Source organism: Paroedura picta, chromosome 8 (assembly GCF_049243985.1).
Source record: "Paroedura picta isolate Pp20150507F chromosome 8, Ppicta_v3.0, whole genome shotgun sequence".
NCBI lineage: Eukaryota > Metazoa > Chordata > Lepidosauria > Squamata > Gekkonidae > Paroedura > Paroedura picta.
In genome coordinates, this window is record NC_135376.1 from 84,089,723 (window position 1) to 84,112,967 (window position 23,245).

At 45.4% G+C, this 23,245-nt stretch overlaps 1 protein-coding gene across 7 annotated transcripts in view; it reads right to left on the reverse strand.

Annotated features, from left to right (window-relative positions):
* FAM13C (family with sequence similarity 13 member C) overlaps positions 1–23,245 on the reverse strand; it is an 80,857-nt gene that overhangs the window by 42,971 nt on the left and 14,641 nt on the right. For 6 of the 7 annotated variants that reach the window (XM_077350645.1, XM_077350644.1, XM_077350643.1 and 3 more), the window contains exons 2-5: positions 22,994–23,050; positions 20,773–20,953; positions 10,571–10,692; positions 9,627–9,690 (exon numbers count right to left, since the gene is read on the reverse strand). In XM_077350645.1, the coding sequence (XP_077206760.1) occupies positions 9,627–9,690; positions 10,571–10,692; positions 20,773–20,953; positions 22,994–23,050 (424 nt within the window). Of the gene's footprint in view, positions 1–9,626; positions 9,691–10,570; positions 10,693–20,772; positions 20,954–22,732; positions 22,750–22,993; positions 23,051–23,245 lie in introns of those variants that run through there. The other variant, XM_077350647.1, reaches the window with a different exon arrangement.

Sequence of the window (23,245 nt, forward strand, 5' to 3'; positions counted from 1 at the left end):
TTCACAGAATCAGCCTCCCCGTCAGATGGCTGTCCAGCCTCTATTTAAAGATTTCCAAAGAGGCTGGCTTCAGATCGGAAAGTGACTTCCTTGGCAACCGACCCAATCCACAAATCCAGCTGCTGCACATCTTCCATTCTGAAAATGGGTACTGCCATCCTACTTGGTCTATATGCAAGAAATCCCGGGTGTAGAATCTGGTTTTGCCAATGACCTCCCACGAAGAGGAAGCTAAGTGTCATTTTTGCTCTCTGCCACCACCTACTGGGCCAGGCCTAATATAAAAAACCTAAACCCCCTCCTCCACCCCCTAGCTCAGGGTTTATCAACCAGGGTTTCGTGGGGTTTCTTGATGGACCTGGAAGGGTTTCCTGAATGGGTGGGAATTAATAAATTTTAATATATATTTTACAATTTGTTAATTTTTTATCAGGTGATATGACCATATATGGATCTGTCAACCAACCCCGCCCCCTCCAAAATGGCCAATGAATGGGCTCGGAGGGAGTGGGAAGGGGCGAGGCCTCAAGTGGGCATGTACACTACTATGCTTCCCAACCATATTCGGCCACTTCTGGGGTTTCTCGAAGCCTGAAGAATATTTCAGGGGTTTCTCGGTGATAAAAAGGTTGAGAAAGGCTGCCCTAGCTTCAGAAGAGCTGTATTCAAGTGCAGTGATGTTTTCAGGATATATGTTTTTGAGAGTCAAAGCTCCCTTCATCAAATAAAAGAAGGAATGGAGATCCTTGAGACCTTTAATCCCAGACTGAAGGTGGGCAGAGTGTTGCAAACAAGGGATTCAGGATGTGAAGGTACAGCAAGGTCATTTACAATGTGAGACTGCTGAACTTGAGTTCAATCGCAAATCCAGAGCACTGGACCCCCCCCCCCAAACACACACACACAAAGCTGCATGTGGACTAAACCCAGAATTCAACTTTGTTGGTCTTAAAGGTACCATGGGCCTCAAAGTGTAGATGGGTCATGGTAGATCCCAATCAAAATGATTTGTAGGGCTTCCTGCTATTGAGAACCCCTAAAAATCTCCCAAGGAAGAGGAGGGAGAAGAAGATAAGGGAGAAGAATTGGTTTTTATGCCTCCAGTTTTCACTACCCTAAGGAATCTCAAGGCAGCTTGCCTTCCCTTCCTCTCACCACAACAAACACCCTGTGAGGTAGGTGGGGCTGAGAGAGCTTTGACAGAACTGCTCTGTAAGAACAGCTCTAACAGGACTGTGAAGTGGCCCAAGGTCACCCAGCTGGCTGCAGGGAATCAAACCCAGATTAGAGTCCACCACTGTTAACCACTATACCAAGCTGATTCTGGAACTCCAGGGCTTCCTAGGAAACCTTGAAAAACCATAGCTCTAGCGACTATCAGGGGAAAGAAGATGGCCAAGACTGCCCAACAGAAATAATTAACTCCTCCAGGAAAAAAATACACTCCTTAAATTAAGATTGTTGCACCCTGATATACTTGTTCTACAATTAGCCACTAACGAAGTACAGTTCAAAATCACTCAAGCAGAACTACGGCGTTTAAAAAAGTATTTTTAGCCAGTCTCATCATGCCGTAATACACCATTTTAAAAGACTTTGTCTACTTTATATATATCATTTCCCATCTGGTAAAGGTAGGAGGATAGCAGATTTCAGTGACTGTTGAGAACGTTCCATTAAAAAAAAAACTGTTTACATTCTTTAAAAAAAGATGATCTTGATAATATTGCTTCCTTATGTCAAATCATCTATATAGTTATTTATAAGCAGTGAAGACTCAAATTTCCCATTTCTTACAGTTGGAATCACCAGTATATTTAAGGGGGATGCCAGGTGAGTGCTACCAAAGATGGGAGAAAAGGTATTTGGAAGGAAAACTTTTGACAATATGCCAATTCTCCTATAGGGAATGGAGGTCTGTTTTACACCTGTGGTTCTTTAGCCGTTATTCCTATATTTCTTCCTCCTGCACTGTTTCCCCAATAGGTTGCCAGCCAGACCCTGAAGGGAATCCCTCTTTTCCATGATGCATAGCAGAGAAAAATCCATGAGGGGCAAACTCTAACTTCTGGGCAGTGCCACAATGACAAAGCTCTCACACGCAGAGCAAAATTCTACCTTCTTAGCAAGTCCCACAACCTGGTATAGGGACAAAATGATGGGACATGGGGATAATGGGGATTTTCTACTTGCGATGGACTGACCATTACCTGGGGATGTTCAAGCATTCAGAACTTCTGCAGGGGTGGGAGAATGCAGCTCCTGGCCCTCTTGGTAGCTTTCAGTCATGGTAACCTTTGAGATAGACTGCCTGAGGTTTTTTGGGGGGAGGGGGACTCTGGTGGTTCCACGCTAACATAACTGTGTGGTGGTAGTAGTAGTACTAGTAGTAGTAGAAGAAGTTGTTTTTGTACCCCACTTTTTACTACCCGAAGGAGTCTCAAAGCAGCTTATAATCCCCTTCCCTTGCTCTCCCCATAACAGACACTCTGTGAGGTAGGGGAGGATGAGAGGGCCCTGAGAGAACTGCAAGTGGCCAAAGGTCACTTGGGGAATCAAACCCAATTTTTCCAGAAGACACTCAGCTCTAGTTTTCCTTAACAGCTGAGTTGGGTCAATTTGCGGAAGTCCTGAACAGATGCCTGGAGGAGGTAATGGAATGGATGAGGGACAATAAATTGAAGTTGTGAGTCAATGACAAAGCTGCCTGAGAGTCGGGGAGTCATCCTGTATTGGAGGGGGCTGCGCTCCCCCAGAAGAAGCAGGCATGTAGCTCAGTGGACCAAAATGCAGTTGCCACTTTACTGTCAGCAGCTGGATACAGGATCGATTCTTCCTTGTGCTGAAGAATCTTCTGCATCCCTACTCTTCCATGCTACTCCTGTAGAGGTGAGAAGGATAACAACCTTCGACAGGGCTTTTTCGGTGATGGTGCCTTGTCTTTGGGATACCCTCCCCCCAAAAAACTTCTCCGGCACCTACCTTACATTTCTTTGGTGCCAAGATAAAGAACTCCTCTTTACACAAACTATTAACTATGGACTTTTATCCCTCTTATCCCTGGTTCATCTAAATCATCACAAGCAATGTGTGTTTCCTGCTGCTTTTATGACCTGGCATGCTTTTTAGTGGACTGTTTTAATGACTTCAGATTGTTCTTAGTGGCTTGTTTTAATGGCGCGGTTTTGTGTTTTAATAGCACCGTGTTATTGTTGTTCTAGAAAGCTACCTCAAACATGCCTCCGAAGACATGGCATATCAATAGGCTGAGTAGCATCACAGAGGCTCAAAAAATGTGCCTCTTCTCCATAAAGTAACACAGTCATTGTGTTACTTCCAGAACACAAGCAACCTGGTTTACACTGTTTCCGCAACAGACAAATGTTGCTCTGCATCCATTTAGAACCACAGCCAATGGCCATTTCTGATGGAAAACCAGAAGTTTGGCTACATCACAGTGCTGAACTTTTTCTATTTTTGCGAACATCTCGGAAAATTTGCTCAGGCTTTTCCCATCCCCGTTCCAAAGTCCTCTCGCTAAAAGTTATTAACCAATAAGGAATTCTCAACTCCACTGGAAAATTCCCTGCTAATCAACGGGCAAGACTAGTTAGAACGTCTGAGTTATGGCTCTACAGATCAGCTAACTTCTGCAATCTTACTTTCAGGCCGTGTGGAGGTATTGTCTCTGTGAGAGGTGTCCTTCAAAAAGGGGTTGTCCACAGTGAAGCGGTACCTCAATAAATAGAAAGGGATTGGGGGAGTCCATGAAATATTCTATATGAACCCGTGGTCCTGCAGTTGCTAAAGTTTGAGAACTGCTATCATAGATTACATCACATAGATAGAACTTTTGTAATTCCAGAAAGGTATCTACGCTTCAAAGAATGGTCAATTGACTGGCCAAATATCCTTATCCATGTTTCCACTATATATCTGTGAAACAGCCTGGGGGGTGTCCAGCTGTCCAAGTTGGAATAGGGCCAATCACAGCCAGCAAAGCTGACTGCACCCTGATTGGCCCTGCCCCTGCAGCTCCTGCCCTCCATCCCTGGACTCTAGCCTGTTTGCTCTCAGATGCGCCTTAGTGCCTGGAGCCAGCAGCAGGTAAGGGGAGAGGGCCCTGGGCAAAGGGTGGTGGAAGGCCTGCTAATGAGGGCCTCCTGGCCTGCTAGGCTGGGCCTGCTCACGACGGCCTCCCAGCCCGCTGCCTGCTAAGGAGCTCTGTCCTAGCCCTGCTAACGAGCTGGCCAGCCCCAGCCCGCCCCACTTGATCTGGCTGCGAGCTGCGGTCCAAAGCCACCAGAAGCTGCCAGAGGAGGGGGACCCTTTCAAGGCCTGTTCTTAGGAATTGACTTTGAAGTTAGTCATTAATTAATAGCCAAGTGTTTGTAAAGAGTTTGATACCAAACCTAATTACCAAACTCAATTACTTGTTACTGTAAAAAATGAAATTAACATGTGTGATCATGGGCAGCTTCTTGCCTGGGCACAGCACGAGATCTGGATGACCGTTTCCACCTGGAGCCTTTGAGTTGGGCTGCAGGCTGGGGTTAGAGTTGGGGCAAGTTGCTCCGCTTCTTCCTGCTCCTGCACAGGGTAGCATTTGGCCCAATGCACCTCATCTGCCCCGGATTTGTGCTCCCACACAGGAGCTGAGCCAGCGTTCTAGTGCGGAAATGATGTTAGAAGTTTTGCTTTGTGGCCACATTTATCCCTGACTGGGCAAAGCAGCCTTCCTCCATTCCATTGATAACAAATGCAACTGTAATTCCATTAAAAAGTTAAATGCCATCTAGAGACCAGCATTCTTGGCTTCACGGAAGAGTCAATTACAATCAAATCACAGACAATCGATTGACCCGCCCGTCAAACCTAGATTTAATTAGCTACCACATTTCCTGTCCGTATTATGATATATTGCACTTCAAAAGCTGTAGCCACTGAAATGACAATGTCTAGCTCTACACAGCCTAATCTAACTCACCCCCGTCACGAAATACAAGATTCTTGGTAAAGTCAGGGTATTTGCATAAAGAATCACAATGTCCTGGATTTTTCACAAACCTTCCTTATCTGCAGCATGAGTTTCGCCATAGAACAACACGGTGCCCATGAGAACCATGTCACCCGCCAGCACCTTTCCTGGTACCTGCCAAGTATTTTTGGACTGTGGTTGGGGCTGGGGAAAGGTTGCCCAGCAAAAAGATCTTCATAGTACAACTGCTAGTAAGCCTTAGCAGTCATTTTGTGGCTAGCTCCACCTCCCCCAATGGCCATTTTGAGGCAGCCATTTTGTGCTGTGCCCAGCATACCATTCCAGAATGTCAAACCGCCCTGAGCCTCCGGGGAGGGCGGTATAGAGATATGATAAATAAATTAAAAAAATAATTAAAAAATGTGCCCCCAGGCTATATGCTATTTCCAACCAGGAAGCAACTTATTTAAAGCAACAAGGTTTTGGAGCTTTGACGACCGATCTCGATAAAACAACCACCGGAATGGGAATGGTGGATCTAAATAAAAAAGCTACTGAACCAGAAAAGACAGTCAGTTGTAAACTGAATTCTAATGGAAGGCACTGAATTAGGAAGAGCTAGGAGATGCTCCCATGTGTGTCAGAATCTTATCCAAAGGGATTCCTTGCACTGCTATGGTAGCAGCTGTACTCTTTTCAAGGGCTTCGCCGTGACTTATATTTTGTCTGCGATGCTTCATTCAGTTCAAATGCTTACAAACCGATACTGAGCACACAGGCGTGACTACAAGGGGGGGGGGGGTTGCTCCACAGCCACACTACACAAACATCAAGTTTAATTAGAAGAATGGTCTGAACTCATTGGGGCTTGGGAGCGAGGCAGAATTTGCTGAGGTCAGCACTTAGATGGGAAGACCAGGGTTCCTTCACTGAGGAAGGTGACAGTGAACTACCTCTGCTGCTCTCCCGCCTGGAACGCCCATGGACAGGGTCATCAAGAGTCACACGGAACTCAACGGTACTCTCTTCTTCTTCCAATTTATTTAAAAGAAAGGACATCTCCAGGCCCTGAGGTAGCAAACACAGGCTAGAGACTACGGCTATACATGACCACCAGAAGTTAAAGGGCCATTTTCTAGATCCAGGAGATCGCTGCACCTGCCCCAATAACACAAGCAAAATGTGAAATAAACAACTGTATGCTAATTTGGGCATGCTGTAATACCTATATTGCTTTTCTTGGCATAGAATGCCTCAGTGCAGTTTGGATTTCTTTCTCCCAGCATAGATTTTTGGGAGATTACAAATATGTTTTCACAGTTCAGCTGTCTTTATTTAGAATGGACGTTATTGCAGGGACTGAAGGTACAACCAAAAGCATGCTCCAAACCAGGGGTCTGCATCATCCGTTCGTTCATTCCATTTATATACCTCCCTCCCCTAAGGCTCAGGGCAGTTCACATGAAATTAAAACAAAGAACAGTACAGCGAACTTTGTGACTATATTGAATAAAGGTAACAGTAATAATAATAGCAATAAACAGAGAAAATAACATTCAAACACTAAACAGTAAACAATCTAACAGACCCATGGTTGGTCAGCATATGGGTTCAAGGGAGGGAGGTTCAAGGGCCCAGTTGGCGTTGTTTAGCTTCAGTCAACCTCGACCAGAGGAGCTTTCTGGTAGAGGAGCTTTCTTTTGCAGGCCCTGCAGAACTGTTTTAGTTCCATTAGGGCCCTGATCTCCTCAGGGAGCTTGTTCCACCAGGTAGGGGACAGGACAGAGAAGGCTCTGGCCCTGGTTGAGGTCAAGCGGACTTCCTTGAGGCCAGGGATCACTAGCTGGTTGGAGGTGGTGGAGCACAGAGCTCTTTGAGGGACACAGGCAGAATGGCAGTCCCTCAAGTACACTGGGCCCAGGCCACATATGGCCATGAAGGAATTACCAAAACCTTAAGCCTGATCCAGAATTCAACTGGTAACCAGTGCAATTCTTGCTGACTGGGCTTGATGTGCGACCTCCATGGTACTGATGCAAGGACACCAGCCACTGCATTCTGGACCAGCTGTAGTTATCAGATCAAGGATAAGGGTAGGCCTGCGTAGAGCGAATTGCAGATGTCTAGCCTAGAGGTGACCATTGTGTGGATCACTGCGGCTAAGTGTTCCGAGGCCAAGTAGGGCACTAGTAGTTTGGCTTGGTGAAGGTGGCAGAATGCCAACCACGCTACTCTTGTGACCAGAGCCTCCATTGAGAGGGAAGCATCTAGGATCACGGCCAGGTTCCAGGCGGAGCAAGCTGCTGAAAGCAGCACACCATCCAGGTTGGGCAAACGCACTTTCTCACTTGGACCCTTCCTGCCTAGGCATAGGACCTCCATCTTTGAAGGATTAAGCTTCAGATGACTCTGTTTGAGCCACCTTGTCAGTGCTTCCAAGCAGCTGGCTAATGCTTCTGGGGAAGAATCAGGGCGGTCATCCATCAGGAGGAAGAGCTGGGTGTCATCTGCATATTGGTGACATCTCAGCCCGAACTTCCATACCAAGAGGGTGCATGAAGATGTTCAATAGGCAAGAGGGCGCATGAAGATGTCCAATAGGATTGGAGAGAGGACCACTCCTTGTGGGACTCTGCATGTCAGTTGTTGGAGGCTTGAAGATCTCTCTCCTAATGCTGCACTCTGTCAGTGGCCCTGGAGAAAGGAGATCAGGCACTGAAGGGCTGTCCCCCATATTCCTGCATCGGTGAGGCAGTTAGCTAGAAGCTTGTGGTCAACTGTTTCAAATGCTGATGAGAGGTCTAATAGTAAAAGCTCAGTCCACCTCAGTCCAACTGGCAATGAGGTTCATGCGTCAGGACAACTAGCGCTGTTTCTACTCCATTGTCAGGCTGAAAACCTGATTGGGATAGGTCTAGGACTGAAGCTTCTTTCAGGAATGCTGATATTTGGTCCGCGACAGCCCTTTCAACCATTTTTCCCAGGAATGCTAGATGCGAAATGGGTCAGTAGTTGTCGGGCCCTCGTGGGTCTAGAGATGGCTTTTTCAACAAACCACTGCCTCTTTTGGCCCCGCCGGAAATTCTCCCATTTCAACATGGTACCCATGAACTCTAGACACCCACCAAGTATTTTAGAACGTGGGCAGAACTGGGTGGGATATATTCGACAAGGGCCAGGGCCTTTTCAGTCCTGGCCCCTACCTGGTAGAATGAGCTCCTGGAGGAGCTCCGGGCCTTGTAGGAGCTTTCAGCGTTCCGCCGGGCCTGCAAATTGGAGCTCTTCCACCAGGTTTAAAGTTGAGGCCAGAACTAGAGGAAGAGCAGACGGGCGCCCCCAGAAAGATCTGATGTCACGCTGGTTCTAGCAAGGATGTGACTAACTGTCGTACCCTCTAGCGCCCTGGTTGGTAACTGTTCCATGGTGGGAGGGCTAGTATTTACCGTCATCTTGTTGTGCTGTTTTTTTAATTTTAAATTTTATAATGTGGATTTTAATGGGGTTAATTGGCATTGTAACCCGCCATGAGCCAGCTACCCAGCAGTGGGTAATAATAATAATAATAATAATAATAATAATAATAATAATAATAATAATAATAATAACAACAACAACAACAACAATAACAATAACAATAATAACAACAACAATAATAATACAATTAGAGAATTATTGGCAGTGCAGATTTTTTAAAAGGTTCTTGAAAGATGCACTAACACAGCATAAGAATCTTCACTGTGTCAGTGAAGGGAAACTCTGTGTATGCAATGAAATAAAGATAGATTTTGTGAAACAGACCTTCTACCTGACATGCTTAAGAATGCCTTTAAGGTTCTGCACAACCTCACTCCCTGAGGGTCAGAATTCTGAAGGTGCTGGCAGCCCTAAACAATTTACTCCACATGACTCTTATAGCCAAATGGCAAACATCCAATTGTTCTTCATGCATGTGTGTGTGTGTGTGTGTGTGGGGGGGGGGTGTTCTTTGCCTCCAACATCACTTCAGGTAGCATTTTTGGCTGCAGAAGAAGAGCCGTTTTTTGTACCCTGCTTTTCTCTACCCAAAGAACCTCTTGTGGCGCAGAGTGGTAAGGCAGCCGTCTGACAGCTTTGCCCATGAGGCTGGGAGTTCGATCCCAGCAGCCGGCTCAAGTTGACTCAGCCTTCCATCCTTCCGAGGTCGGTAAAATGAGCACCCAGCTTGCTGGGGGGTAAACGGTAATGACTGGGGAAGGCACTGGCAAACCACCCCGTATTGAGTCTGCCATGAAAACGCTAGAGGGCGTCACCCCAAGGGTCAGACATGACTCGGTGCTTGCACAGGGGATACCTTTACCTTTATCTTTCTCTACCCAAAGGAGTCTCAAAGTGCCTTACACTTTATCTTGTCCAGTCACAATCCCTGGTTCTCTTTGTAGTTTCATTTCCTGACCTCTATATTATGTAGTCAATCTCTTCCTCTCAATTTAGCCAAGACTTGTCTACCTTGAGCAGGGTTTTCCTTTCACCCATCAAAATATCAAGAGCCTGAAACTCCTCCAGAGTTTCAGACGGATTTCATCTATGCATATAAATTATGCCCTGGTTAAATGCTGTATTAAATAAACCCTGCTTCTGATTCTGACTTGTAAGTTCTTGATAGCATTACCTCAGTGAAGCTCTGCAAATGTTCAGTAGCATCTTTTGGTGCAATAAATGTACTCTGATCTGTCCTGCAAAGTGAAAATCAAAAAGAAAAATTGGTCTGATTTCCAGCAAATGTACATATCAGCAAGGCAGGCACCATTAATTACAAGCATGAGTAACTGAAATCACTTTGGAGAAACCTGTCTAGAAGCATATCTATTCTTGAGGCATATCTTTGGACACGTTTCGCCTCCTACCATGAACCAGACTCAGGAGAGACTGACTCTAACTCTTTCTGAGAAAGGATTATCTAAAGGGGAATGAAAAGCCATACTGAAACCGGAGCTAGCTGTCAATACAGGAACGAGCACATGGCTTGTCCTTCAGTAACATTTGTCCTTCAGCAAGACACATCAGTCCCTTGAGGTAGATACTTCTGCATACGCAGCTACATATGTCTAATCATAGAATCATAGAGTTGGAAGAGGCCGTACAGGCCATCTCATCCAACCCCCTGGGCTCAGTCCAGGGTCACTGATATAAGGTCATGTGAATATGCTTCTCTTAATGCACAGCCAAATTGCCTTGGCGCAGACCATCCTTTTTTCCTTCATCACAGAGCAGGTATGGCCCTCTTGCTACTGGAGCAGGCCTGCCCAACTTCTGAGCAGTTCTGAATGCCACTAGTGAGGCATGGCACCCCGCCAGGACCCCAGTAAGCCTTCTATTGTCACTGCAGGCCCAGAACTGCCCACAACAAGGAGGCTGTTGAGCAAAACAAAGCTGGTAAGCTCCATCAGGTTGGGCAACTGCGCTTCTTCACTTGGACCCTTCTTGCCTAGCCACAGGGCCTCCATCTCTGAAGGATCTCCAGTTGCTCAGGCTGTAATGAAGGAGGTGGACACTTTAGCCCCAGTCGACAATCAAACAGAAGTGACATGACCTGTTTACTCGCCAAAGCGTTACCTGGGTTGAAATTTGATGACCGTCTCCTGGTATCGGAAAGCAGCATTCTCAGAGTAGTCGTTAGCCGGGGTTCCCGTTTTCCGTTGACAGTCTGAGAGCCACGGCAACGCATTTCCCATCTCCTGCGAGGAATTGTGGAAATAACAAACACAATCGAGTAAGCAGCGAACAGGCTGAAGTCAGCTTTCTATTTTGGGAGGAGGAGACTTAAGTGTGCAATCAAAGCGAGAGGCCGGGAGGGGGGGGAGTAAGAGGGGACGCAAAGCTCTCTCCCAGTTTTTGACAACCTGATGGAAAGAAACGGGAGCTGCGCAAGGCAAAACAAAGTGAAAGAAACAAACGGTGCAAAAGGGAAGGGTCCAAGTCAGCTAAATTCTATTCTCTTTCTCTCTCCAAACTGAAAAGAATCTTTAATGGCTGCACGGCCCTTATGCATTATGCATTCCATTTCATCGGGGGGGGGGTTTACTTTTAGATACTTTTTCAGTTCCCACCTTTCAATTGGTGCATGGGAAGGAATTGAAACAGTACCTAGAAGTTTGAGGCCACCGCTCTTATTATTATTCATTTTTATATAATTTATTATTAGATTTGTTGACTGCCACTCCCAGTCCGGCTGGCTCATGGCAGTTTACACTAAGCTTTAAAATACAAATCAGGGACCGGGCTGAGAAGGCCCTGGCCCAGGTTGAGGCCAATCCCACTTTTGGAGGGCAGGGAACTACTAATTGGTTGGCGTGCTTGCATACAGGCCAACAATCTCCAAAAACTGTGCAGTTGCTACAGATATACAATTCCAAAGAAAGCCTGGTCTCCAATCACTGCTTTCTCTGCATGAACAGATTCCGTCTTTTCCACACAACTGCTTTGCGACCTGGTGGTGGTGGTGGTGAGTTAACATAAAAGACAACTTTTGCTTAAGAAAAAGATTGAGGAGGAGGGAGTTTAACATCTAACAACTGCACAGTTGCGCCTAAGGAAGTGTGCACACACACAAAAGTTTACACCTTGAATACCATCCTGTTGGTCTTAAAGGTGATACTGGACTCAAACTTTGATCTGCAAGGAAGCCTGATCCCCTTCCCTTCCCCAGGCCCATGCTCACTGTAAAGCAAAATTAGACACCCAACACAGCAAGATTTGTCAGTGTTAGCAATTTCATATTATTATTATTATTATTATTATTTCCTACCACTCCCGGGACCGGTTCATGGTGGGTTACAGCCAGTCCAAAAACGTAAAACCCAATAAAACCCCATTAAAGCATCAGACAAGACGTAAAAGTTCCAACATAAAATAAAATAAAATAAAATAAAATAAAATAAAATAATAAAATAAAATAAAATAAAATAAAATAAAATAAAATAAAATAAAATAAAATAAAATAAAATAAAATAAAATAAAATAAAATAAAATAAAATAAAATAAAATAAAATAAAATAAAATAATAAAATAAAATAAAATAAAATAAAATAAAATAAAATAAAATAAAATAAAATAAAATAAAATAAAATAAAATAAAATAAAATAAAATAAAATAAAATAAAATAAAATGAAGAAATGGCGGTATAACTACTACCCACCTTCCCCATAACGACATCGAACTAATAGGGGAAATGCTGAGAAGAGAGCCATAACCCTTGCCATAGATGCCACTGGTATACCACTGCTTAGTACCGGGGGGGGGGGCAATCAGATCTTCCGCTCAGACCCCAGCCTCAACCCTAAACCTGGCAGAAGAGCTCCTTCTTTCAGACCCTACGGAACACAGAAAGCTCCCGCAGGGCCATAACTCTTCCGGGAGCTCATTCCATCAGGTAGGGGCCAGGATTGAAAAGGCCCTGGCCCTGGTTAAGGCTAGTTGAGCTTCTCTAGGGCTGGGAACGACCAACTGATTGGTACCCACAGAGCGTAGGGCTCTGCAAGGGGCACAGGGCAACAGACAGTCCCTCAGATAGGCCTTGAAGGTCAAAACCAAAACCTTGAACTAGATCCGGGCTGCAACCGGCAACCAATGCAGCTGCCTCGGCACAGGCTGGATGTGGGTCCTCCAAGATGTTCCTATGAATGTAATTAGATTGTGAGTTGTCTAAGGATTCCATTTATGGGCACTCCTCCTGTGCTCCTGGGGAAAAACAATACCTTCACCTTCCAGATTTAACTCATACTCATTGCCAGAGTTTAGCCGTAATCATGGTCACTTAAGAGCATGCATCCACTCAGACACAATTATTAGTTTGGTGCTCTTCCAAGCGCTGCGCTCTTGCCGTTCAGACAATAAACAGCAAGAATGGAAGTGGCTGTCGGCAAAGGGCAGCTCCATCCCTGGCGCACCCTAAGAGGTTGGGAGTCTGGTGTATGTCCTGTTAAGCACACTTAAGCTGACAACGGATCCCACTCCAAAAGGCTTGGTTCATGTGTACATAAACAACTTTCAGCACTCCACATTAAGCATTTATTAGAACATAATTTATAAATGCGCTGCAGTTCCTATGGTACAAAATACCAAAGGCATGGCCTTCCAGCTTTCTCTAACATTTGCATCTAAAGAACACGCAGGTGAACCCTCGCAAGAATACGTTATTAACCAGGAATCCAGGGGCTTTTTAGAAAACAAACTGTATTCCAGCACAAAATTTTGCAAGACGGAGCTCACTTCACCATAGATATGATGTTCTTTTATCCCTTATTTATTTATATAAATATAATTATTTATACTCAGAGGTGAGCTCAGGAGGCAGTAAATCAGGCTTTCTCAACCACTGGGGTTTCTTGACGGCCCTAGAAGAGTTTCTCAAATGGGAAGGGGTTAATGTCTTTATATATTTAAGTTTGGTAAACATTTATTGGGTGATAGGACCATATATGGTCATGTCGACCTTCCCCCCCCCTCCCAAAATGGCCACTGTTGAGCCTGGAGGGGGTGGGAAGGGGAGGTGCCTCAGGTGGGCGTGTCCACAGCTCTGCTTCCCAACCATATTCTGCAGGATCACACCACTTCTGGGGTTTCTTGAAGCCTGAAGAATATCTCAAGGGTTTCTCCACAATAAAAAAATTTGACAAAGGCTGCAGTAAATTGTCTAAAAAGAGCTGGTTACAGAAGATCCATCTTGCATGCTGTGGCCCGGCATAGAAGAATGGACTGTCTTTGGCTAGCTGTTTCAACCAAACACTTCCTCGGCACAACTTTGTGTAAAATTACTTCTGCCCAAGGGGGGAATTCCTCATGCTTTTGATGCAGTGAGCACCAATTCTGTCTTTTATATTATTTTATTTCTTAGATTTTCTTAGATATTATCGGCGGACTCCGGTTTTACTTTACCGCTACATGCTAACTTGGACACCATTCAAGGTTTTCTATCCTTTGGCTCCACGATCAACTTGAAGGGAAACTGCAACCAAGATATCTGAAGGGGATGGAGGCTGGGAAGGTCAGCCATGATGGAGCTAGGCAAGAGCCTTCAGTTCAAGGATGTGTCACTGGTGACCAAGGTCGAGATCAAGCACAGCACAATATTCCCCATTAGTATGGGTGGGGGTGAAAGTTAAGTCAATGAAGAAAGTTGGCTCATTTGAATCGAAGGACAGTTTTACACATACCATGCACTGCAAAAAAAAAAAAGACAAATAAAGAGCTCCCAAATAAAATCAAGCCTAAATTCACTCCAGAACAGAACAGTCTTTTTCTGTGGAGGGGCCCCTGAAATGATTTTCCAAGCTTTGAGGAGCCCTGGAAGTGATGTCAGCTGACCACGCTTTCCCCCTGCCCAGAAGTGCCATGTTACCGGAAGTGACACCACCTGTGTTGACAGGCTTGAGGAGGCCTGACGGAGGAGAGACAGGAGGCAGTTTAAGAGGAGAGGGCACGTAGGCTCTCCCGCCTCCCAGGCACACAAACCACAAGGTACTCGGGAGGGGAGCAATAGAAGCATTCTGTTCCCCAGCTTGTGGCTGAGGCGATAAAGGCAGGAGGGGAAAGGCTGTGGACCCCCTCTAGAGCTCCTGCGGACCCCCAGGTGTCCCCAGGACCTGGTTGGGAATCCCTGCTCTAGAACAGGGGTAGTCAACCTGTGGTCCTCTAGATGTTTGTGGACTACAATTCCCATGAGCCCCTGCCAGCAAATGCTGGCAAGGGCTCATGGGAATTGTAGTCCATGAACATCTGGAGGACCACAGGTTGACTACCCATGCTCTAGAAGCTAACATGACTAAACTGAGCTATTGTACTTTAGTCACATTATGAGAAGAAAAGTCACTGTAAAGACAGTGAACCTAGGAAAAGCTGAAGGCAGCAGGAAGAAAGGAAGACCCACCATGAGATGGATATAGATTCCATAAAGGTAGCCACGGGCCTCAGGTGACAAGCCCTGAGAAAGGCCATTAACAACGGGATGTTTGGGAGGTCATCAATTGATTAGGGTCACCATAAGTCAGAAATGACTTCACACATGCATACACACACACCCATACATTTACGTAACATGGCTACTACCTGGAATTTCCACCTAGAATTAATTGCTCAATAATATTTTCTCATTGTGACAGACATTTTGCTTCAGGAGGAAAAGACAAAACATTATAAAGAAGGGAAAAAGCACTGCCCTTCATAAGATCTACACACATTTAAACAAAATTTCTAATCCAGTAAAAAAAATACCTAGTTATATACATCAATATAACTAATAGTCACGGATACTTAAATCTGTGAGCTGGGGCCACAATGATAGAAGAGAGATTTCTCTCCAAACCTGGGGGGTGGTTAAAAAAACAAAAACAACCTCAAAACAGAGTAGTAATCCTTGTATATAACCTGGCATTTGCAAATATTTCAACCATTATTACATTAATATATTAATTCTTTATTTCATTGTGTATATGCAAAAACCTTTTACAATAAGCCTTAAAATCAGCTTGTGATTTCCTCAGTTTTCTGACTCCTACGTGGTTAAAATTACAACTTTGATGTGGAGTTATTGAAAGTGCAGAATGTTTTACTATCCTTCCTTTTTGACCGCAATCAGATTTTGAACAAAAGATATAATTCCAAACAGAGGTTCCTGGGCTCAAGAGCTTTGTAGCAGCTGCCATTTATTTTCTTTACACTTCACCCGGGTGATAAACTGCTCCCTCTGAGGAAAAAACAAAATTCTATTTGCTCTACTTTTTAAACCAGTGAGCTTAATATCATCCATCTCCATGTCAATGAAGGATCTAAGAGCGAATCATTTCATAATCCATATTCATGGCCATGCATATGAAACATGAGCAATGGAAGAAATGAGGGGAAAAACAATTCTGGTTTCCAAAAAATGCAATTCTAACCATATCCAAAGGTACCATATCCAGAAGGTAGCCCCTCTTTGCACATAGAGATACTAGAATGAATGCAACCAACCGATACACTTTCATTGACTTCGTCGGTACAGCAAGATGTGTGGACAGACTGCAGTCGTCAATGGAGACAGTTCCTAGCACAAATGTTTTGGGCTGGCCTCGGTTTGCTCACAAGATAGCATGCCCACCCATTAAAGATTGCCTCCGACGTATCCTTCCCACTGGTGGCAGCATGCTCCAACTTGGTGTAGAAGTTAAGAGTGGTGGCTTCTAATCTGCAGAACCCAGTTTCATTCCCCGCTTCTCCATATGCAGCCAGCTGGGTGACTGTAGACTGTAGGCCAGTCCCAGTTCTCACGGCAGCCTCACCTCCCTCCCAGGGTGTCCGTTGCGGGGAGAGGAAAGGCAGGTGATTGTAAGCCTCTTTGAGACTCCTTTATGTCCCCCGCAGGGCTCTTTGCTCTGTGGGTATGAATTTACTGGTGATTGAGGGTCCTTTGTTGGGACAGATGTCTCTACTACCACCCTAGGTAGTAGAGAGAATATAGCCATTTCAAGGCTGTGCCTCTAACTCCTATGTTGATGAGGCGGTGGGTCAGGAGTTAGTGGTTGACTGTTTCAAATGTTGCTGTCAGGTCTAATAAGAGCAGCAGCACTAAGCTGCCTAGATCCAGCCCAACATCTGTCTTCAGTTCCCACACAGCTTGGGGGATACAACTACATATTGGCCTCTACACGGACCTTCATCAGAGCAAGCTATGGGCTTCTCCAGCCTAGCTCTTTCATTTTCACAGTGACTAAAACTTAACAAATCACCACTATTTTCTTTTTATGCACTCTACCCTGGAACAAGAGAGCAAGCAAGTTGTCTTCTTTTTAATCAGAAAGTCTATTTTTATAAAGCCAGGGTCTTGCCTAATCTGAAATAGCTTAATCTCCAATCGGTGACTTGTCCTCACATTTCCAAAGCCCACCATTAGGCATCCAGGTAGACCAGCCTTCTTGTGTACACAGTTCTTATCTCACCGGGAAGTAAGAGGTGACGAAAACAGCCGCAGGTGTTCCAGGAATTGTGGGCTTTCAAAAAACCATCTATCCCTTGCCCTTTGGCAATCACGGACAATAAATACTTGAGGATCAGCAGTACTCTGATATTAATCAGGAAGAATAAACAGAGAGAGGATGGAAAGGTACAAGCGAAACAACTGTTGTTAAGAGAGATGAAGTTACAGTATAGCTTGATGGCTTTCCAAGGCTTCACGTCTGATCATGAATTCCAAACAAGTCCTGGCCTTGTACAGACTTGTCAACAATTGTTTCAAGAAAAAGAGTAACAAGTGGTTCGCAAACGTATGTTCAGGGGTGGCTTGGGGTGTTAAAACAGCCCGGGACAGGAAGGCATGAGGGGCCCCGTGACCCACACTAGAGGGGCCGCTTGGCTGAGGTACAGCTAGCAACTAAGACGGCCTTGCCATGGCTTGGCACACAGCTACACATCAGGTGTGCCCTGTACATAGAAAGCAGTTTATTCATTTGGGCTGTCTCAATGCAGGATTCAATGCAGGACTCAGTGGCTTACGATATCAAAAACCTTCACCACCCCAGAAAACCACCAAATACCACAAATGCTTACACCCAGTTTACTTAACAAATTCACCTGCCATCAGCAGACTAATCCACTGGGGGGGGGGAGATGGTAACACATCTGTCTTCGATGGGTACAATCTCAGCCCAGACTCACACCCCATGTGGCCCATAGTTGGGGATGTGTGTGAGAGAAATAGCGCACTTCCACCTAGAAATATGACACTTGGAAATAAAATTTTTGAGGTCCCTGTCCTCCCCAGGCTCCAGTCCCAAATCTCCAGCAGTTTCCCAACCTGGAGTTGGCACCTCTAAGTTTTGATGGTTCCTGTTTTCAACACTCTCTTTTTTCAATATTTTCTCCCTGGAATTTAACCCAAACAAATGTTAGCCTTATAAACCCAGCTTGTTATTTCTGATGTATTTCTGTTGGATCCTGGAATCTGTTAAAAATCGTCATTACGTTGTATGTTAATGTATTGCCCACTCTCTACCTATATGCAATGCTTGAGGAAATTGTGTGTCACTGTGTCTGAAGAAGGACACAGGCACACGAAAGCTCATAACTTGGATAAAACTTTGTGGGTCTGAAGGGTGCCACTGGACTCCACCTTTGTTCGTCAGTCTTGAACACCGAGACACCATGGGATGCAGACTAGGAGCTACAAACTAGAGGTCCTCCTCTGCATTTATGCCGTTAGCATCATCTGAGCAAGATGGCAGTACAAAAAAGAACTGCTTCCAGATGTGAAGGAATGACAAAGGCCCAGTGCAATAGATAATCCGAGAGCAGTCTGCTGGTTTGAAGCCCCTGAGACCTCATTTGTTGCGGTTAAAGGAAGATTCTGGGAGACCATGAAGGAAACTCCAGGGGGGAAATGGAGAAAACTGACAATTGCTCAACAGAAAAAGACCAACCGTACATTCAAGACAGGGTGAGAGGGCATCTTCTCTGCACATCCATTTGCACATCCATGCAGCCAAGAAACATCCACCACACAAAGAGAAAGAACCCTCTCAGGTCTAGGTCATGCCAGGCCTGAAAGATCCACTTATTTTATGTCAGACCAGAGGGGTCCACTTATTTTATGCCAAGACGACAATCAATAATTATTAACAGATAGTTTCAAGGACAATGTATGAAGGGCTCTTGCCTACAGCAGATATACAACGTAGTTACCTTAGCAGCAGTACAGCATCCTTCTGAACAGGCAGGACCCAAATGGCAGCTGTGACCCAGGTTTGCTCTCATGACGAGACAGGACCACATCCCCATGGCTGGCAAGAGGACACCACCACCATTTTGAAGTCATTTGACAACACACATGCGCACGCTCAGAGCTGCTTTGGCACTTGGAAAGTCAAAGAGGGAACAACAGCATCATATCGTTCAAATCTCATGGCATTTTTAAATTACTTTAAAATGGCGGCAGTGTCCACGTGCCAGCCGAAAAGATGCCATCATGTCTAGCTTGGCCCCAATACCACAGACAACAAAATGCACAGAGAAGTCCGACCCCCATAATTCCAGCTCAGCTTACTCAGCCACCCGAGAACCACTGCCACCAACCCCACAAGCTTAGGGGCTTCAGCCAACATCGCTTCTCCCCCATATAGGCCCCTAAATCCTAAGTGCCTTTTTGGCTGGGCACAAGCCAGCTGGCTCCCTAAAAATATCAAAATGGCTGCCCAAGTCATCCAGCAACAAAGAACAATCTTGATGACTTTTGCACTGGTAGCAAAAGGCCAGTACAATTTTGTGTCCATGGGCTGACTGGCCTAATGCGGGAGCAAAGAACCTTCATGGAATCTCCCCCCCCCCCTTAAGTCGAATCTTATGCATGTCACTCCAGCCACCAGCCACTTTGTTTGCCTCTAGCCATACACTACTTAGGAAATCCAGATCTCTGCAGGGTCAGGGTCTTTCTCACCCGAGTTGGCAAAAACAGGAGCGAAGTAGTGGCCGATTCACAAATGGCTACAAGTCCTAATGGCTATTAAAAGAGATTTCAATTAGGTGGCACTGAAGTTTCCCACTAGGAACCCCATCAATTCAGACTGGGACTAGACCACAGAGAGAGAAGATGCATAACCCTCTTTCACACATGCGCTGTTTTCCGGACTTTAAATGTCGCTGGGAAGCCATTTTTTTTTTGCCCCAGTACTCATAGGCATATGGACCTTTTACCCCACACACCACAGTCCTGATCTAGAGGGGAATCTGCGATAGTCTGTCGGTCAATGTAGAAAAGAGCCAGTAGTACCTTAAGGGCTAACAAACTCTCCAAAGCTCATACCCTGCTGCAAATTTCATTAGTCCTTAAGGTGCTACTGGACTCTTGCTCTTTTCTACAGGCCCGATCTCATTCAGGAGTGCTGAAAAGGAAATTCCCAAACCTTACATCGTGGTGGCCACATGAGCTTTGTAACCTGTGAATCAGCTGTAAGAACTGAGGCAAAGTGTTAAGTTTGATGGGCGAGCTCCAATCGGGTCTAGTCTAGGCGGATGCAGGTAGAGAAGCAGACTGTGATACTGTCGGGACCAAGGAACTGGGAAAAAGCTTGGCAGGTTGGGATGTAAAACAGGACTGGTCAAAGGAAGTGTCATGTCTGTGAGCATTGGTATACTGATGCAAATGAAGGCTTCCGCCAAACACGGAACTAATCAATCAAAGGAACCTGATCGCTCCGCTAGAGCCAATCCAATTGCTCTGCTTAGGGCCAATCGGATTGCTCTGCTTAAGGGCCAATCGGATTTCTCGGATTGCTCTGCAAGGGCCAATCGGATTGCTCTGCTTAGAGCCAATCAGAGGCAGCAGCTGGCTGCCTGAAAGGTATAAAAGTGCATGAGTTTGCCTGTTTTTCTCTGTTCAGTAGATGTAGTCTGTTGCTGGAGTTGCTAAACAGAAAGAGCTGAAGACTTGGAGTCTGTGATGACTGAACCCGCAGATTTAATAGCAAGAACATACTTCAATGGTTGCAAGCAGTGACCAATCACAGTGGGGAAGGGTGGAGAGACCTCACCCATGAATGTATCTGGGCTCAGAGAAGCTGGTGCCTTCTCCCAAAGGTCCAGGGGCTCAAACAATCAGCAGGGAAGGTCTGTTATTTCAACTGGCCCTTATCTGAGGGCCTCAGCTACTAAGCAAACAGTTCTGATTGAAAATGAATGTGCCAAAACGATCAGAAATGCCACTAATCTGCACATAAGTGGCGCTTTTTAAAAACTGAACTACATTGTACAATTCCAGAGCAAACAGGTGAGAGTTTTCACGGCTTATTACCTGACTTTCTTCACGATTTTTCCCATTTTCTGTTTTTGGAATGGATGTGGGCTTTCTGGATTTTAAGTTCCCCATTCCAACCCTTAATGTGCCATCACAGGGTGTCTGGGGATCCTGGAACACTGCCTGGTTTTCCTCTAAGACTACAGTTGTGTCGGGACAGTTTTCTTTGTTTTCATCTCTAGAAGAAAATAAAAGCACATTTTTAAGGCACTGAGCAAGCAAGCAAGCCAGCAGAAGCATGAGCACCAACATGATGTTCCCAGACATCCTGCTCTGCTCATGATTTAGATACAGCTTAATGCAAGGGTAGTCAAACTGCGGCCCTCCGGATGTCTATGGACTACAATTCCCGTGAGCCCCTGCCAGTAAAGGCAGGCAGGGGCTCATGGGAATTGTAGTCCATAGACATCTGGAGGGCCGCAGTTTGACTAAAGGTCCATGTGCAAGTTATGTCTGACCCTTGGGGTGACGCCCTCCAGCGTTTTCATGGCAGACTCAATACAGTGTGACCTTGCCAGTGCCTTCCCCAGTTATTACCGTTTGCCCCCCAGCAAGCTGGGTACTCATTTTACCGACATTGGAAGGATGGAAGGCTGAGTCGACCTTGAGCCGGCTGCTGGGATCAAACTCCCAGCCTCATGGGCAGAGCTTTCAGACAGCCTTTCAGCCACTCTGCGCCACAAGAGGCACAGACATCTGGAGGGCCACAGTTTGACTATCCCTGGCTTAATGCAATGGTTCTCAACGTGAAAGCCCAATGACACCTTTCCCAGCACTCACCAACTGTTTTTTTTTAAGTGGGTGAGACCAGGTGTGGCTTTTGTCATTGGATTGGTCAATGGTCATTTGATTGGCGGTGAAGATTTTCAAAGCCGTTGCTTTGGCAGCAGCTGCCGACCATCGCTGTGGGTGAAAGTAAGGGGTGGGAGCCATTTTGTGGCTGCACCTCCCATCCTGTGTCAAATTCCAAAGGTGTCCGCAAGGCTCCTAAGCACTCACTGCCTGGACACTGACCGGTTTCGATACCATCTTGACCATACCACTGAAACTTTGTCAGGTAGCTTCAGACCATTTCTTGGGAGATCTAAAACAGTTCCCCCAAAACGTCCTGTAACGGAGTGCGAACCTAACAAGCTCGCCAGGAATCCATAAATATTCGCATGACTGCATCCCGTTCTACTCCCATGGGAAATTTTGGAAGTAACTATTTTCCTTCTCTTTTCCCCCGTATTATCCAATTAGTCCAAAAATAATAGACCTCAATCAGTGGCATTTCCCCTCCCCCCCTGGAATGTACAGAACTCAACTGGGAAACATCAGTAGCCCTATTGAAACTTTTTGCTATGGCCAAAAGCCTTCAGTCTTGCACCTTAGAACTTCTTCCTATCTTGTTTTGGATAGAATTCAATAAACAGCATGTATTGGGAGAGTATAGTAAATCACTGGGATCTAGAACGGCTGAAATTTACCCTCATCTGTGCCGTCTAGAACAGGGGTCCCCAACAGGGTGTCTGTGAGCATCATGGCAGCTGCAGATACCTTTCCTGGTGCCCACCAAGTGCTTTTTGGAAAGTGGGCAACGCTAGGTGGTGCTTTTGCCAACAGGGCTTTTGACTGGTCACTGGAATTCTGTTGAAAAGTTACTGTTAAGAGTTAAGCATAACCTCACTCCCTGACATTTTGTGGGTGGCTTTGCCTCCTGCAGCTGCCATTTTGTAGCTGGCTCCACATCCTGTCTAAAGTTGCCAACCCCAGGTTGGATACTACCTGGAGATTTGAGGGTGGAACCTAGGAAAGCAGGTTTAGGGAGAGGAAGGACCTCAGTAGAAGATAATGCCATGCAATCCACCTTCCAAAGCAGACATTTTCTCCAGATATGGAAAAAAATGTTTTATATACTTAGTTATTTATAGTGCCTGGCACTCAGTTGTAGTTCCATGAAATCTTCAGCCCTCACCTGGAGGTTGGCAACCTTCTCTGTCAGAATTCCAAAGGTGTCCATAGAATCAAAAGGTTGGGGACCCCAAGTCTAGAATGTAGAAAACTGGGTCAAACAAGAAGTCACTTGATGGCCTTCACTAAGTGCTAATGATTTAATAATAGGGTAATAATTTACAGCAAGTTTACAGTTCTTGAGATTGCTGCATTATAAGGTTCTCTGTGAGAGGAATGGAAATAAAGGGTTTTGTTTTTTTGTAAAATACAATTAACAAGATACCTGTGGGTGGAACGGGCTGTTTGGTCTTCATGAACACATTCTGTCTCCTCGCCACACCTTGAAAATGGATATAAAATCATTATTGACTTTCTGCTAGTCAAGATGCCCCTTTCTTCAAGCAGGTAGAACGCTCCTTCAGAGCCCGCAAGCATTGCCTGATAAAACACGGAAATTCTTTTTCACAAGCAACTAAATGAAGCCCATGCAAAGTAACGTTTCCCCTCAGTTCCCCCACGTTGTCAACAAAGGATA